The sequence below is a fragment of the Nannospalax galili genome, unplaced genomic scaffold, assembly GCF_000622305.1.
Source record: "Nannospalax galili isolate Female #2095 unplaced genomic scaffold, S.galili_v1.0 scaffold648, whole genome shotgun sequence".
NCBI classification, from domain to species: Eukaryota; Metazoa; Chordata; class Mammalia; order Rodentia; family Spalacidae; genus Nannospalax; species Nannospalax galili.
The window spans coordinates 563,649-577,238 of NW_008360311.1; the positions used below are offsets into that span (position 1 = coordinate 563,649).

The window sequence follows — 13,590 nt, forward strand, 5'->3', positions numbered from 1 at the left end:
AATGAACTCAATGAATTCTTTCAGGAAGTAATTCTAAATAAGAGATCCACATGAACAAATAGCTTGGCAGTTTGAAGCCTGTGTGTCTGTCTGTGTATGTCATGTGTCTAGTGGGGTGAGGTAGAGGGAGGAAACAAAGGTAAAAGGAAGATCTTTAAGTATTGACTAGTTTTAGTCCTGCCCTTCTCAAAACACACTGTACTATGAGTCAGAAATTTATCTAAATTTTGCCCTGTGGTTCTCAGCAGAACTAGAAGCAGAAGAGCAGGGGTAGAAGCAGCTGGGACGGCTGCACTGTCACGAGTGGCGTTGCTAGGCTCTCCCCTGTGCTCTATGCTAACCCACCCAGGTGCCCCTCCTCTGCCCACTCCTTGTACTGGGGGCTCCCAGATCCTGGTTTAGGTGGAATAAATGATGCATGCCTCCCTCCTGGACAGTCTAACAGTCCCACAGCCATAGGGTGTGAAGCCTATGCATGTTTGATATACTATCCCCTCCACTGGCCAGGCAAGCGCACTGACAGTTCTGCTCAGCTCTGCCCAGCAAAGATGCCTCCTGTGAGGCCTTCCCTGGCTCCCCTGGGCAGACTCAGCAGCCCCTTCTCCTGTGTTCCTTCTGGTCTTAAAGGCCACTACTAAGACGATGGCCAGACCAAATTATCATTGCTCATCTCAGTGAGACAAGAACTATCTTGGGACAGAGACGATTGTGCTTTTCTTAGCAATCTAATATTTAGCATACTGCCTGGCTCAAACCAGCCATCAATAAGTATTGCAAATTCTCTGTTTCTGAGAAATGCTGGTGTCTACCAGATTCTAGAACTATGTTCTTTAATGATGACTAGAAGGAGGAGGTGCCTAAGTGTTCTTGGGAGTGCTGCAGTATATTCCCATTGCATCATTCAAGACTTCTTCCTGTAATCTCCCTTGCTTTAATTTAAGACAATTTCTGGTTTGATTCCTCAAAGAACAGAGGACTGAGCAGCTGCCTCCTCACCAAACATCTTTCAGATACTGAAGACAGCAATTACACCCTGGCGTTTGCCTTTGCAGTGTTTTCTCCTCCTCCTCCTCTAAAGACAGTTTCAGAACCTTTTGATGGTGTTTCCATCATGCTCTGAGTGTCCCACACCAGCCTGACGGCCCGAGACAGTATCTGAGTGATCAATGTGCAGTCAGGAGGGCCTGAGATGGTGTCATCCCTCTGCTTGTCGCACACACCATTAACTGGCTCTAGGCGGGACTTAGAAGAGGGTAAACCCTATGTCTTGTGTTGTTTTTCTCACTGGAAGTTTCTTCTCCCATGTAGACACTTTTGCTCTGAACATCTCTCTGCCTCAAAGAACTCTGTGCTTATATTTATTTACTATTTTTTATTGACAGGCTCTCATGGTATAGCTCTGGCTGGCTTAGAACTTACTATGTAAGTTAGACTGGCATTGAACTTGTTGGAGATCCTCCTGCCTCAGCCTCCTGCATACTAGTATTACAGGCAGGTATACCACATTTGACTGTATTTGCAGTGAGACATGAACTTGCCTGATCACCATGCCTGGCATCATGACTAGTTGTGGAGAGGAAAGGGTGCCTGTGCTTTGTAGGATCCAAAAGGAAATACTTCAGGGCTCAGTCTAGCAGCAATAAACACATCCAGACCCTCTCACACATGAAGGTGACTTATCTAAGCCCTGGCCATGTACTTGTTGATTAGCACATATTAATCAGGGAAGATGGGGCCAGAGGGTGTGGGAGAAAGCTGGCATGTTTTGGTCAAAGCTTGTGGGCTCATGGTGGATGACTAATGGAAGATTTCTATGTTTTGCTGGGGCCTCTCAAAGCTTCTGAATCCTCTGGTTTGGGGAGCTACTTATCCACCTGCTCAGACCCCACCTCAACAGCTATACAGTCCAGTGAACCCTAACAAGTACCCTTGGGGCACTTCAGCTCAGTCTGTATTCCTGCCGGACTCTGTCATGTTTGTTCTCCTTCATGGGTGCCATGACCTGGAAAGCAGCACTGTGATGCCACAGCCATCCTCATTCTTGCAGTCACTAATTGAGCATTTTGAGGGAATTGTGCCACAAAGCTGCTCTAGGGTAAGAGCAGATGCAGCTGATTAATTACAGCTGGGGAGATGCAAAGGGCTGAACCAGGGAGCACAGTGGGAGGTGCTGGAGGTCCTAGGGACTTGGCAGCCTGGGGAAGAGTGCTTCGGCTGGCTGCACACAGTGGCAGAATCAGGCCAGGCCTGGGCAGTGCCTTGGAGGGGCAGAGTTGGGGCTCCCCTCAGAGTAGGGGTTTGAGGTCAGAGGAGCTTGGTAGGTGATTCACAAAGTCTGGTTTGCATCCTAGACTCCCTGTCATCTTTGGGTCTGTTTCCTGGCTTACAGAGACAAGGAGGGAGAAGACAGAAGCAAGCCATCAGCTCCAGGAATGGGAGAGTTCTCTGATAATGATGCCTGCTCTTTCTTAAGTGCCCAGGATGAGTCAGGAATTGTACCTAGGGCTTTATGTATTGTGTCACACTTAGGCGTTAAGTCACTATAGTAGTGCCTTCATTATTCCCATTTCACAGGTGGGGAGTAATGTCCTAGGGAGGTTAAGGAACCTGCTGAGGTTTGCACACAGAATGGCAGAAAGCAGATGATACACCTAACGATATATTTAATGTGTTCTTAACCCTGCAGAGAGCCTAAGTCACCGTCCTCGGTCTCTCCTTGGATCCCTCTATTCAACATCACCCCTTTCCCTTGGCTGAGGCCATACCTCCCTATTTTCTAAGGAGTCTTGGTTTGGGGTTTGCTGTCCACTGTTTTTCCTCCTGTCCTTTCCACTTGGTGCTTCCCAGCATCAGCTCCCTCCTCTCCTCTGCGTTCCCCATTTGGCCTTGTCCTGTTCTGTCTGCCCAGATATGTGCAGCTTCCCCAGACAACTCTGGGGCAGAACTCCTTTCTTTCCCTCTTTGCAGAGGCCAGGAGAACTCGGTGTCAGCTCCTTTCTCTTTTCTGACTCGAGATGGAGAATTTTGTTTCAGTGCGTAGCAAGGGTGGTACCCAGGTTAAAGGCATGGCCCTGGAGCCAAGGCGCTGAGGGTTAAATACTGGCTTTAAAATTTAGCAATGTGACTTTAAGACAGTTATCACTCTTCATAGCACCTCAGGTGACTCATCTGTAAAATGGGACTAATAAGTTCCATGGATCTGTGTTTCGAGGTCACACATATAATGTTAGGTATAAGGTGTATTTAGTGAATGTAGCTATTTTTCTCATCACCATTTGAAAACTAAGAAATTCAGAGAGAAACTAGCCTAGCTAAGGGCTGGAGGGAAAAATGGCTTTGCTTTTGTGAGCTTCCTATGTGGATGGGCATTGTTCACGATGGGGTCTTGATGTAGGTGCACAGCCTGCCTTGTAGCATTGGATGCTGCCTTTCTGTTGCCTGCGTAGCCCTCCTTATGGTCTCTGTGGTGTCAATCCTATCTTCACTGCTGGTATTGCGAGACAAAGAAGATACTGGCATCGGATCCTTTGGGTGGGAGGAAGAAGTGTATTAGATGCTCCATGTCAGACTGGGGTTCCAGGAGCAGTCATGTAGACATGTGTGGATGTGTAGCCAATCCTTGTTCCCTCCCTGTAACCATAGTGCTTTTCTGACTTCTTTGGAGAGCAGTGATGTCAGCTGCATACATGCAAGTTTCCATTCTATCCTGGCTCCCAAATCCACCCAGAGGCTGGTCCCAGACTGCAAATGGTCATGTGTTTTCCAACTTGCGAGAGAGTGTGTGCCAGTGAGTGCTGACTCTCCCCTGTTGCTAGAGCTGGCTGGGGAGCTCCGTAGAAATCTATGGCTTCAGTGGCGCCAGCTCTCCTGCCTGGCGTGACTCCTTGCTGGTTCTGTCTTAGCTGATAGCACATTCAAAACCTAATTGTTATCTCAGCAGAGTAACTCCATTATTCATCTTGACACCATCCCCCGTTAGCTGTTTGTTGCAGTGATGTTATATTAATGAGGCCTGCAAATAAATGAACAGGAGATCAGAGTACTGGCTTGTTTCTCAGGAAAGCTGGCTGACTTCTTTCTTTTCGTGTTGGTAACTTTGCAGTGAGTCACTCCAGCCCTGGCCAGGTAGATTTTGGCTTTTCCTAAAAGCAGCTTTGTGGCTAAGTACTTACAACTGTCCTAACTTCTCAAGAAGTTTCACAAATGTATTTGCATCTGAGGGAGTCTGGGTAAAAACAATCTCTTTTGGCACAAAGAGAGCAGGGGGAGGCAGGAGGGATAGATCACCTCAGACTACTATAATATAAAAAAATTACCTATGTACTGGGTGTGGTGGGGCACACCTTTAATCCCAGCACTTGTGAGTTTGAGGCCAGCCTGGTCTACATAGCAAGTTCTAGGACAGCTGGGGCTACAGGGAGACCCTGTCTCAAAAAGACAAAAAAATTTACCTATGCTTTGTTTTGGAAGGCAGTGTATACTGTTTTCCACAATGGATTTTCTGTCCCAGGTACATGTACCTAAAATGATGTTAAAGAGAATTTATATTCCCTAAGCATGGATTAGTGAGGTTGGGAAAGTTACTGAGTTTGAAAAATTCATAAAGTGAAGTTTATACTTCTAAGTTCATGTGAAGCCCATCCCTTGCTGCCTGGTAGCAGTGCACTCTTGCTGGGAAATATAGTGGGTAACTTCAGGAACACATCTTAAGTATGATGGGCTCCTAGTCACTGCATGAGGTACCACCTCTGGGATTTCTCCCCTGCCTCTCAAGCCTGCTGTGTCTGGCTTTGCCTGATCTCTGTCCTAGCCTGTAGGTGTTTATCACCTGGGTTCCATTCTCTAGCTTTTCTCATTAGGTGGAGATGCCTGAGAGGTCAGACCCCAATCCAGGAGAGCCAACATTCACTTCTGCCACTACTGCTCTGGTGAGCAAAGGTCAAAACCTATTGAGTAAAGCTTCACACACACTTTTGATGGGACTTAAATAAAAGACTATGCCTGAAGACAAAAGGTGGTTAACTTAAGTTTACATGTAACCCTCATTGTGTTCCCTCATTGTTTCTCCTGATAGTAATGAAGTTGGACCTAATTATGTATAGGAAGACAATTAGGTGCAGGTAACTTTAAGACTCATTCCAAAGGATGATAAACTTTAAGACTCATTCCAAAGGATGACTCAGCATGTCTGGCAACTGTTGGTATCTTCCAGTTGGTTCTGGTGCTTGACACAGACATACACTGAGGTGGGAGAGTGCTGGCCACAGAATACTCTCTTTCCCCATGACCTATGGCCTAGTTTTCAACCTCTCTTCTATTACTAACCAGATGTGTGACTTTGGGAAAGTTATTTTCTTCCATGGGCACCATTTCCCCAGCTCTTCCTATAATTGCAGTCGTCTTATTTGGAGAGTGAGGATGCAAGGTACACAGAGCAGAGTCATGATAAAGGAAAGCTATTATGATCATTGAACCTCAAATTAGAACCGTGTCCCCTGCTTATGTCTCTGGCCTGAGATAGCATCTTCATTAGCTCTGGAGACCCACATCTCTGCTGTAGTTCTCCTTTCTGGAGAGGAGACTGCTGCCGAGGGTGTGGGTTAGAAGTTCCTTTCCTAAACTCTTTAGAGGGAGCAGAACGGTCTGTGGGGAAGGCAGTTTCCAGCCTTGTCCAGGTAGCCAGTGTTCAAGGCTGGAGTTGTACTGGAAGAAGCTGTGTTCACCCAGGTCTCACTCAGTGCTTTGACAACCATCAGCTCCAGCTCTAGTACAGTGCCTGGCACGCAGTGGTTGCCAAATAAATATTCACTGATAAGAGAATCAATTTATTTCCCAATGAGCTGTGGCATTCTCTCCTTTTGCTTATAATTCTCATTTTGAAATATTGAATCATCTCCTTCATATGTTGAAACTCTAATTCCTAGCACCATCAACAGGGACCTTACTTGGAGTCAGTCTTTAGACAAGTGATCATATCAAATGAAATCATTAGAGTGGACATTAATCTAATCTGGTTGGTATCCTTACTTTAAAAATATTTTAGAGCACAGACATACAAGGAGACAGTCACCATGTGAACAGAAGGAAGAGGCTGGGTGAGGCATCTACAAGGTGTCAGCAAAGCCCAGAAGCTGGGGGAGAGACCTGCCACTGACCCTCCCTCACAGTTCTCCTAGGGACCCAGACTTGTCTTTGGACGCGTATCTTCCAGACCACTGAAAGAATATATTTCTGTTGTGTAAGACACCTTATCTGTGGTTCTTTCTTATGACGACCCTAGGAAATACATGAGACTGGAGTCAGGACCTTTGTCACATGCATTTCTGAGTCGTTTTCCCTTTCTCACATTTCTTTTCCTGAGAATACAGTCTGTCTCCTTTCCCTTTCTGTTAGATCCTGTCTTTTCACAGCTTCTTGGAACATGTCTCTTGTGGGAATTAATAATAGCCTCCTCTTTAAGGTCTTGGGTTCGTGGCCCAGGGGAGAATAGAACCATGGTGGGCCAGGCACATTGTGGGCTTTCCAGTTCTCAACATGTGTCCTGTTCCTAGGGTTAACAGGTGACATGTGTACAGACTCCTGGGTGACAGCTGGAAACAGAAGCAGCCTTGGAGGCTTCCCACTGGGACAGCATCATTATCCTACCATGACTTGGTGAGAAGGAGCAGACAGTGAGTCCTGAGGGGGTCCTAACCTGAGGTTTATACAAACTGGGAAATTCAATAGGCTGTACAAGTTGTCCTACATGAAGCTTCAATAATGAATGGGTCTCTAGGGGTGGGTTTCATTGCTATGGAGACAGTAGGGTAAGGAGGATTTAAGGAAGAACATAGCTGTTCATCTAACTGCTCACGAGCCCACATTTTCCCCTGTAGCATAGCTTCTTCAAGGTTATTTCTCTGCTCAAAGGCAGGGCAACACCACTTTAAGCCCCAGTTTTTTTGAGGATTGGATACAGGTCATTGTAAATCCCTTTCTTCTCACCCGTCCAGAAAGATTATCAAATAAGTAGCTTTTGTTGGCTGCCCTAAGTGATGGCACTAAGGACAAGACATATTCTGAAGATGAGGGAGATATCTATAAGAGTGTTAATTCATAGAAGTTCAGTAATTATGAGGTTTATAAAAAAGCAGAAACAGCCAAGAAAGCTGAAGAGAATGAGTTGATTCCTCTTAAAGATTACTTTGAACAAATCATACATTCTTGTAAAAAAAAAAAAAAGCCATAGAAAAGAGGTTGTGGTCTTTAAGGGACATTCTACCAGGAGGTGTACAGGGTTCTTTTTTTCCTGTTACTGGGGACGTTAACTCTGATCTTTTGGTTAAGGTGAAGTCTATCAGATTTCTTCACCGAGAAGTCACTATTGTTTCCAGTGTAATTAATCATCTATGGGAAGAGAGCTCAGAACTGGGTAAGTGTTCTACTTCTCATCAACTTTCACATATTCCTACTTGCATCCATGGACCATCCTGCCAACAATTATTACTATGCACATCACAAATGGTGACTTTCTGTTTCCACAATTCTGTATTTACTAGCGGGGATTCTAGTATAAATAAGCACACCCAAATTCAAATTAAATGTTTGTTCACACCAGCAATGACTGGATTCTTACTCCATTCTATCAGTGAAGATCATGATTTTCTTGCTGAAAGTAATTCAGATATGACCATGCAGATCCCCTTCTAGTTGGCTTCTGTGCTCTTTTCTTTGTAGTGCTTCCTGCCAAAAGTTTATAACCCGAATTAAATCAAGAGAGGCAGCATTTGATGTATTCAAATTGAGGGACATTGGACAACATGACTGGCCTAGACGCTTTAACACCATGAAGGTCATTAAAGGAAAATATTAGGACCATGGATTAAAGAACTAAAAGGACATGATGATGTCACAGTGGAACATCACATCCCAGATTAGACTTTGTTGGATTTCTGATCAGAGAAAGAATGTCATTGTGACAACTGTGAAAATGTGAACAGGGCCGGTACGTTGGATGGTATTCCTGTGTTGATGTTAACTGATGATTGTACTATGGCTCTGTAAGATGGTAACTTTGGAAAACCTGGGTGAAGGTAAAATTAAAACAGTAACTTTCATATTATTTATTTTTATGTATATGAGTGTATTGCTTGCATGTGTGTAAGTGCGCCCATGTTGTGCAATGCCCATGGAAGTCAGAAGAGGGCATTGGAACTGGAGTTAAGGACAGTTGTTAGCCACCATGTGGGTGCTGGGAAAGGAACCCAGTCCTCTGCAGGAGCAGCCAGTGCTTCTAATCACTGAGCCATCTCTTCAGCCCCAAAAGTCACTGTTTTTGGACCTCGTTTATAAATCTGAAATTATTTCCAAAGTGACAAACTAAAGAATCAGAAAACGACATAGATGAAGGAGCGTCTGGTGGGGGTTAGAGATACAGATGAAAGAAAATAGGATCAGTTACTCATTCAGGCTTAGGTACTCCCTCCCATACGTCCCGTCCAGAGTGATTATCACTGAGTGGTTTGGAGCATAACACAGATGTCTCTTCCCAAAGACGCCCTTCATGTCTCAACAGCCTCAACATGAAAATCAGCAGCAGGAACCTTGGAGCTCCTACTCCTTCAGATACATTCAGTAGCAAAATCAATTACAGCCTAATTACCTCAGGGGGTTAATTAGCCTCCTGTAACTTGGGTGTCCTCTGTGAACCGAGCAGCCTGTCAATCCCCGGTCAATGATCAGGGTAGGTGGTAGAGGCAGAAGCTTCCCTGTGAGCAACTTGCCTTGGGGCTTGTAGAAGCCTCTGAAGCAGACAGACAACAGGCTGTTCAGTTCCAGAGCCTGCAGAGGTAGGAGGTGCTGACGATCAATTCCCTCTAGAATTTAAGCTCCAGGCACCACAACTGCTGAAAGGTACAGAGACCGACAACCACAGCAGAAAGACAAATTGCACAGAACAGTGCACGTTCTCAGGCCAGTGTTTGGGAGAAATCACTAGAATGGAGAAGCCACAAAGTTCCAAATAACTTGTGATACTAGTTGTCTGAGAATAGAGGCTGGAGCATGCCAACACCCCTTACAAACATTCTGGTCCAGTGAAAAAGTCAGCAGTCATAGCCACTGCCCACATCTGAGTATAAGGTGGTACCAAAGCCACCCCCTCTTTGTGGGGCAGGATCTGTACCTGCGTAAGCCCATTATGTCAAAGAATGATGCAGCAGACATTCTCTCCCCTCCAGATTAAATGCACTCTGCTCCAGGTACTCAAGCACAAAGGCTCACTGTACTTCCTTCCCACGGTCCTGGGTCCACTCCTCTGGAACCTGGGGGATTCACCTTGGTGTTGTGGAGGTTGGAGCACTTGACATGGTAAGTAGGACATGTGGAGGGGGTGGGCACAGCTATCTGATAGATACCAGCAATGGAATGGATATTAAAGAAGGGGAAGTACTACTTGTTTTATGCTACTTAAGCAAATCATTGAGCATTTATGATACTTTTATAATTAAATCTGAGTTTAAATGCTGGCACTGTCTCTTATCTGCTATGTGAACTTGTGCTTCATTTTCTTCATCTGTGCAGTGGAGCAGTGAATACTTAGCCTCCCACAGTTGTAGGGATTAAATGTATCAAAGCCAAGCACATTAAATAAATATTTGCTCCCTATTCAAATAATCCATCTGAAGGTTACAACATCCCTTCGATCTTGAGGGTTTTGTTTTCCTTAACCTGAATAGAGGCTGTGATTAGATCAGACAGGAGCTCAAGAAATTTCCTACTATCCTGTGATATAAGGAGAAGTGGGGTGACTTCGGGAAAAATGAGGAAGGGATGGGGCAGTGGAATGGCTTAGGAAAGACAGATATAAAAACAGCCTCTCTCAGCTGTCTTAAGTGCCAGAGACCAATGTGTTACCTGTCTAGGCCTTTGTTCCTTATAAGGAATACACAATTTAGTTTCAAAACAAAATGACAGTCATTGACTGGGGGGCCGCAGCATGACAGGTCCACAGACCGACCACGTAAGCACAATTGCATCTCTCCGGGTCACTCAAGCCCAGCAGTTGTTATTTCTCCCCACATCACCTGTTCATCTTCCTTTGCAACTTGCTATTTTGGAAGCATCATTTTTTTCTACTATAATTAATTACTTTACTTATTCCCATGAAAATGCACAAAATAAATTGGGCTGAGAAAAGTTCCTGAGAAATGGTGTGCAGCTAACATACGGCCTGTCTTTACTCCTTCTGTTTCAAACTCTGCACCTCTGAACTAATTGCAGCTCCTGAAATAACATTTCTGCTGAGAAAGCTAAACCTGCTTTCAGAAATGTTCCTACTATGGAGCCAACATCTTGTCCCTACCTCGCTCAGCCAGCCTAGCAGGGTGGCTGGGGTGGCTTTGCTTCCTTCATATGTACAGGCACACAGACATACATCTACATCATGAACTGCACCAGTGCATGCACCACACACCTGTCACTTATACCCATGCACAGGCCACTAGGATGTACACAAGAGTCCTTCCACAGCTCCACATTACATATATTCTCTCCGGGAGTTCTCACATGTACTTCTTTCCCATGGTCCTGGTTACCCCCGCCTCTTCTGGAAGCTGGGGACTTACCTCGGTGATTTGTGGATTCGAACACTTCACATTGTGGCTGGACCAGTCAAGCCAGGGGCTGGAAGGGCTGGGGCAGTGCTGGTGGAGGGTACATCTGCGTTCACCACTGCACCAGCCACATTCAAACTTGTGATCAGCCTTGAGACAGAGACCACAGCTTTCCCGCTGGGCTGCACACTTGTAGAGGTGTACTGAAAAGAAAGGGTGGCTGTCATGAATGGGACTTCAGACGCTCATCAACATATCCTCTGCTTGTTGGTGCAGCATACCTGTCCCCATCCACAGATAATACTACTGATCATCAACACTGCAAGAGTAACATGTGGAGAATGAATATTGAGTAGGTAGTCATTTAGAGGCATGACGAAAAATGATTTGAAAGTTTCTGCTTCTAGATTGGATCAGATCCTGGCTTTAATTGTGGCTTCTCTGCTTCCTAGAAGTATGAAAAGTACTTAACTTTTCTGAACCTTGTTTATCTACTTCCAACATAGAGCTAATCATTGGTTTTGGGAGGTTTGAATAAGATGCGGTACAGTGAGTACTCAGGAGGTCTGTGATGTATCAGATGCCCTACACACGCCCATTATCTTCCCTTTGAACTCCAGCAGTACTCTTAGGCTGACATCGCTCACATTTTGACAGGTGTGGAACCATTTCTTTATTGCAGGTAAAAATGAAACTCAAAGAGGTAAAATGCCTTTCCCAGCCTACTTCAGGTGTGAGTCCCAAACGTGAATCCCGATGCTCTCTCTGGCTTATGCTGCTGATGGGGGCCCCTCAAGGAGTCTCAGTAGGCACACTGGAAATGGTGTGGGTCTGGGAACAGAGACAGCTTGCACTTAAAGAAAGTCCAAGTTGGGGCTGGAGAGATGGCTCAGCAGTTAAGAGCACTGCCTGCTCTTGCAGAGGACCCAGGTTCGATTCCCAGCACCCACATGGCAGCTATGAACCATCTTTGACTCCAGTTCCAGGGGAATCCGAAGCCCTCTTCTGACCTCTGCGGCATTGCATGACACAGGTGCACTCACATACACACAGGCAATACACTCATACACATAAAATAATAATAAGATTAAAACACAAGAAAGTCCAAGTGGCTGGAAGAATGCTAGTAAGGACAGAGTGATGCAGCTCTGTTCACAGCCCTGTGGATAAAGAACATGTTCACAAAAAAGACAAACTAGTTTTTAGCAGGTCACATGTTCGATTAAAACACAAGAAAGTCCAAGTGGCTGGAGGAATGCTAGTAAGGACAGAGTGATGCAGCTCTGTTCACAGCCCTGTGGATGAAGAACATGTTCACAAAAAAGACAAACTAGTTTTTAGCAGGTCACATGTTCGTTCTGCAGATCCTTTACTTTGCTCTTTCCCCTACTGACTTAGAAGCCTCAGAGAATCTAGTCATCCAGTGGAGCTGTGACATGAACCAAGGGTTTAGTCCTTGTCTGTCAGTGTTTGGAATTCAGAGATCCAAGAGAATTCTTCAGAAGGAGAATATAGTCATCTCATGGATTCAGCCTCCAAATGTGGGGGAAAAGTACTTGTGCTGCATCTGAGCATGTATAGACTGATTTTTGTCATTATTCCTTAGTAAACAATAGCATGTCACAACTCCATCCTGCATTTACATTCTATTGTACACTGTAAATCATCTATAGATGATTTAGACTATACAGGAGGATGTGTGTGGTTATGTGTAAATACTATTTCTTTGGGGGTCCTGGAAATAACCTCACAGTGGCTACTGAAGGATGACTGTACCCAGAAAGTCACTTTTCATCTCCTCTGGCTAAAGTGACATAACCTTTCGTGACCCAGCTATATGTCTCTGCTGGAGATCAGGTACGTGCCCCCAGGGAGAGGCAATTTCATTCTTCTACAGTGTCCCTCCTCGGCTTCTGCTCTGTCCAGTGTCCCTGTCCCAGCTGCACAGATCACACAGATCCCTAAGTCTGAAGAACTCTCAAGCTGTGGCCTCCAAGGCACAGGGCAGGAATGGGAATCTGAAAATGAGCAAGTACCTACGAAGCATTTAAAAAATTGGGACATACAGTCTCTAGCCATGAGCTCCTGGGATTCTTGGGAAGACCCTAAGCAGGTTTTTCCTCTACATGAGGACATTAGGACATGGAGAGGTGCCATAATTAGTTGGAGCTCACATGGTTCAAGTGGAAACATCAATAGTGGGACTTGGCTTGTAGAGTCCTGGGGAGACCTTAACCTGAGTCCTTAAAAGCAGTGGCCCACTGTTCCTAATATAACGTACAGTGTCTCCCAACACTCAGAATCTGGCAGACACAAGTATGAAGGCAATCTGGGGCTGCCCATTCACCCAAGGAATCTTGTAGATGCCAGGAGAGTCTGATGTAGCAGCTTGGACATGATCTAGGCTCTGGGTATAAGCTCTGGGACCTAGCTTGTAACAAGGAAAATATCTTCTGTCTCCTAGTAGTGAAAAAACATCCAGCCTAGGAACAAGACATAGGAGACAAACAGAAACAACTGAAGTAAGGCTGAAGTAAGTCTCTGTTGCAGTTTACGCAGCACTGACTTCAAGGTGCACCTGGGACAAGCAACTCCCCATAGATGCTGAAGCACCGGCAGACTCTGCTCTGGCCTTAGTGGCCAGGGGTGACCCAGGGGTTGAAGCAGAGGCTGTAACAACTCCATTTACTTGAAGTGTAATGGGATGTGGCTCATTGTGGGGGAGAGGTTTCAAATCATGCCATGAGCCCCCCCAGCAGTGGCAGCAGGTCCTGATCCTGGTATGTTAAGCTTGCATGCTATCTCTGAAATAAGACTGTCTTGGTTCAAACCCTGGCTCTTAGTATCTGATACTTTTGGCCTCTTTGCATCTCAACTTCCTCATCTATAGGATGGAAATAATCATAGTACACATTTAGAGTTAGTGAAATAAATAATAAAAACAATTTCAAATGAATTGCTGAATGTGTACCTCATACAGGAGCACTCAGTAGCTGGG

At 45.3% G+C, this 13,590-nt stretch overlaps 1 protein-coding gene across 5 annotated transcripts in view; it reads right to left on the bottom strand.

Annotated features, from left to right (window-relative positions):
- Nucleotides 1-13,590, bottom strand: part of Plxna2 (plexin A2) — a 214,433-nt gene that overhangs the window by 44,852 nt on the left and 155,991 nt on the right. For 4 of the 5 annotated variants that reach the window (XM_008824794.3, XM_029559479.1, XM_029559480.1 and 1 more), the window contains exon 12: nt 10,605-10,795. In XM_008824794.3, coding sequence (XP_008823016.1) covers nt 10,605-10,795 — 191 coding nt within the window. Of the gene's footprint in view, nt 1-2,876; nt 4,013-10,604; nt 10,796-13,590 lie in introns of those variants that run through there. The other variant, XM_029559481.1, reaches the window with a different exon arrangement.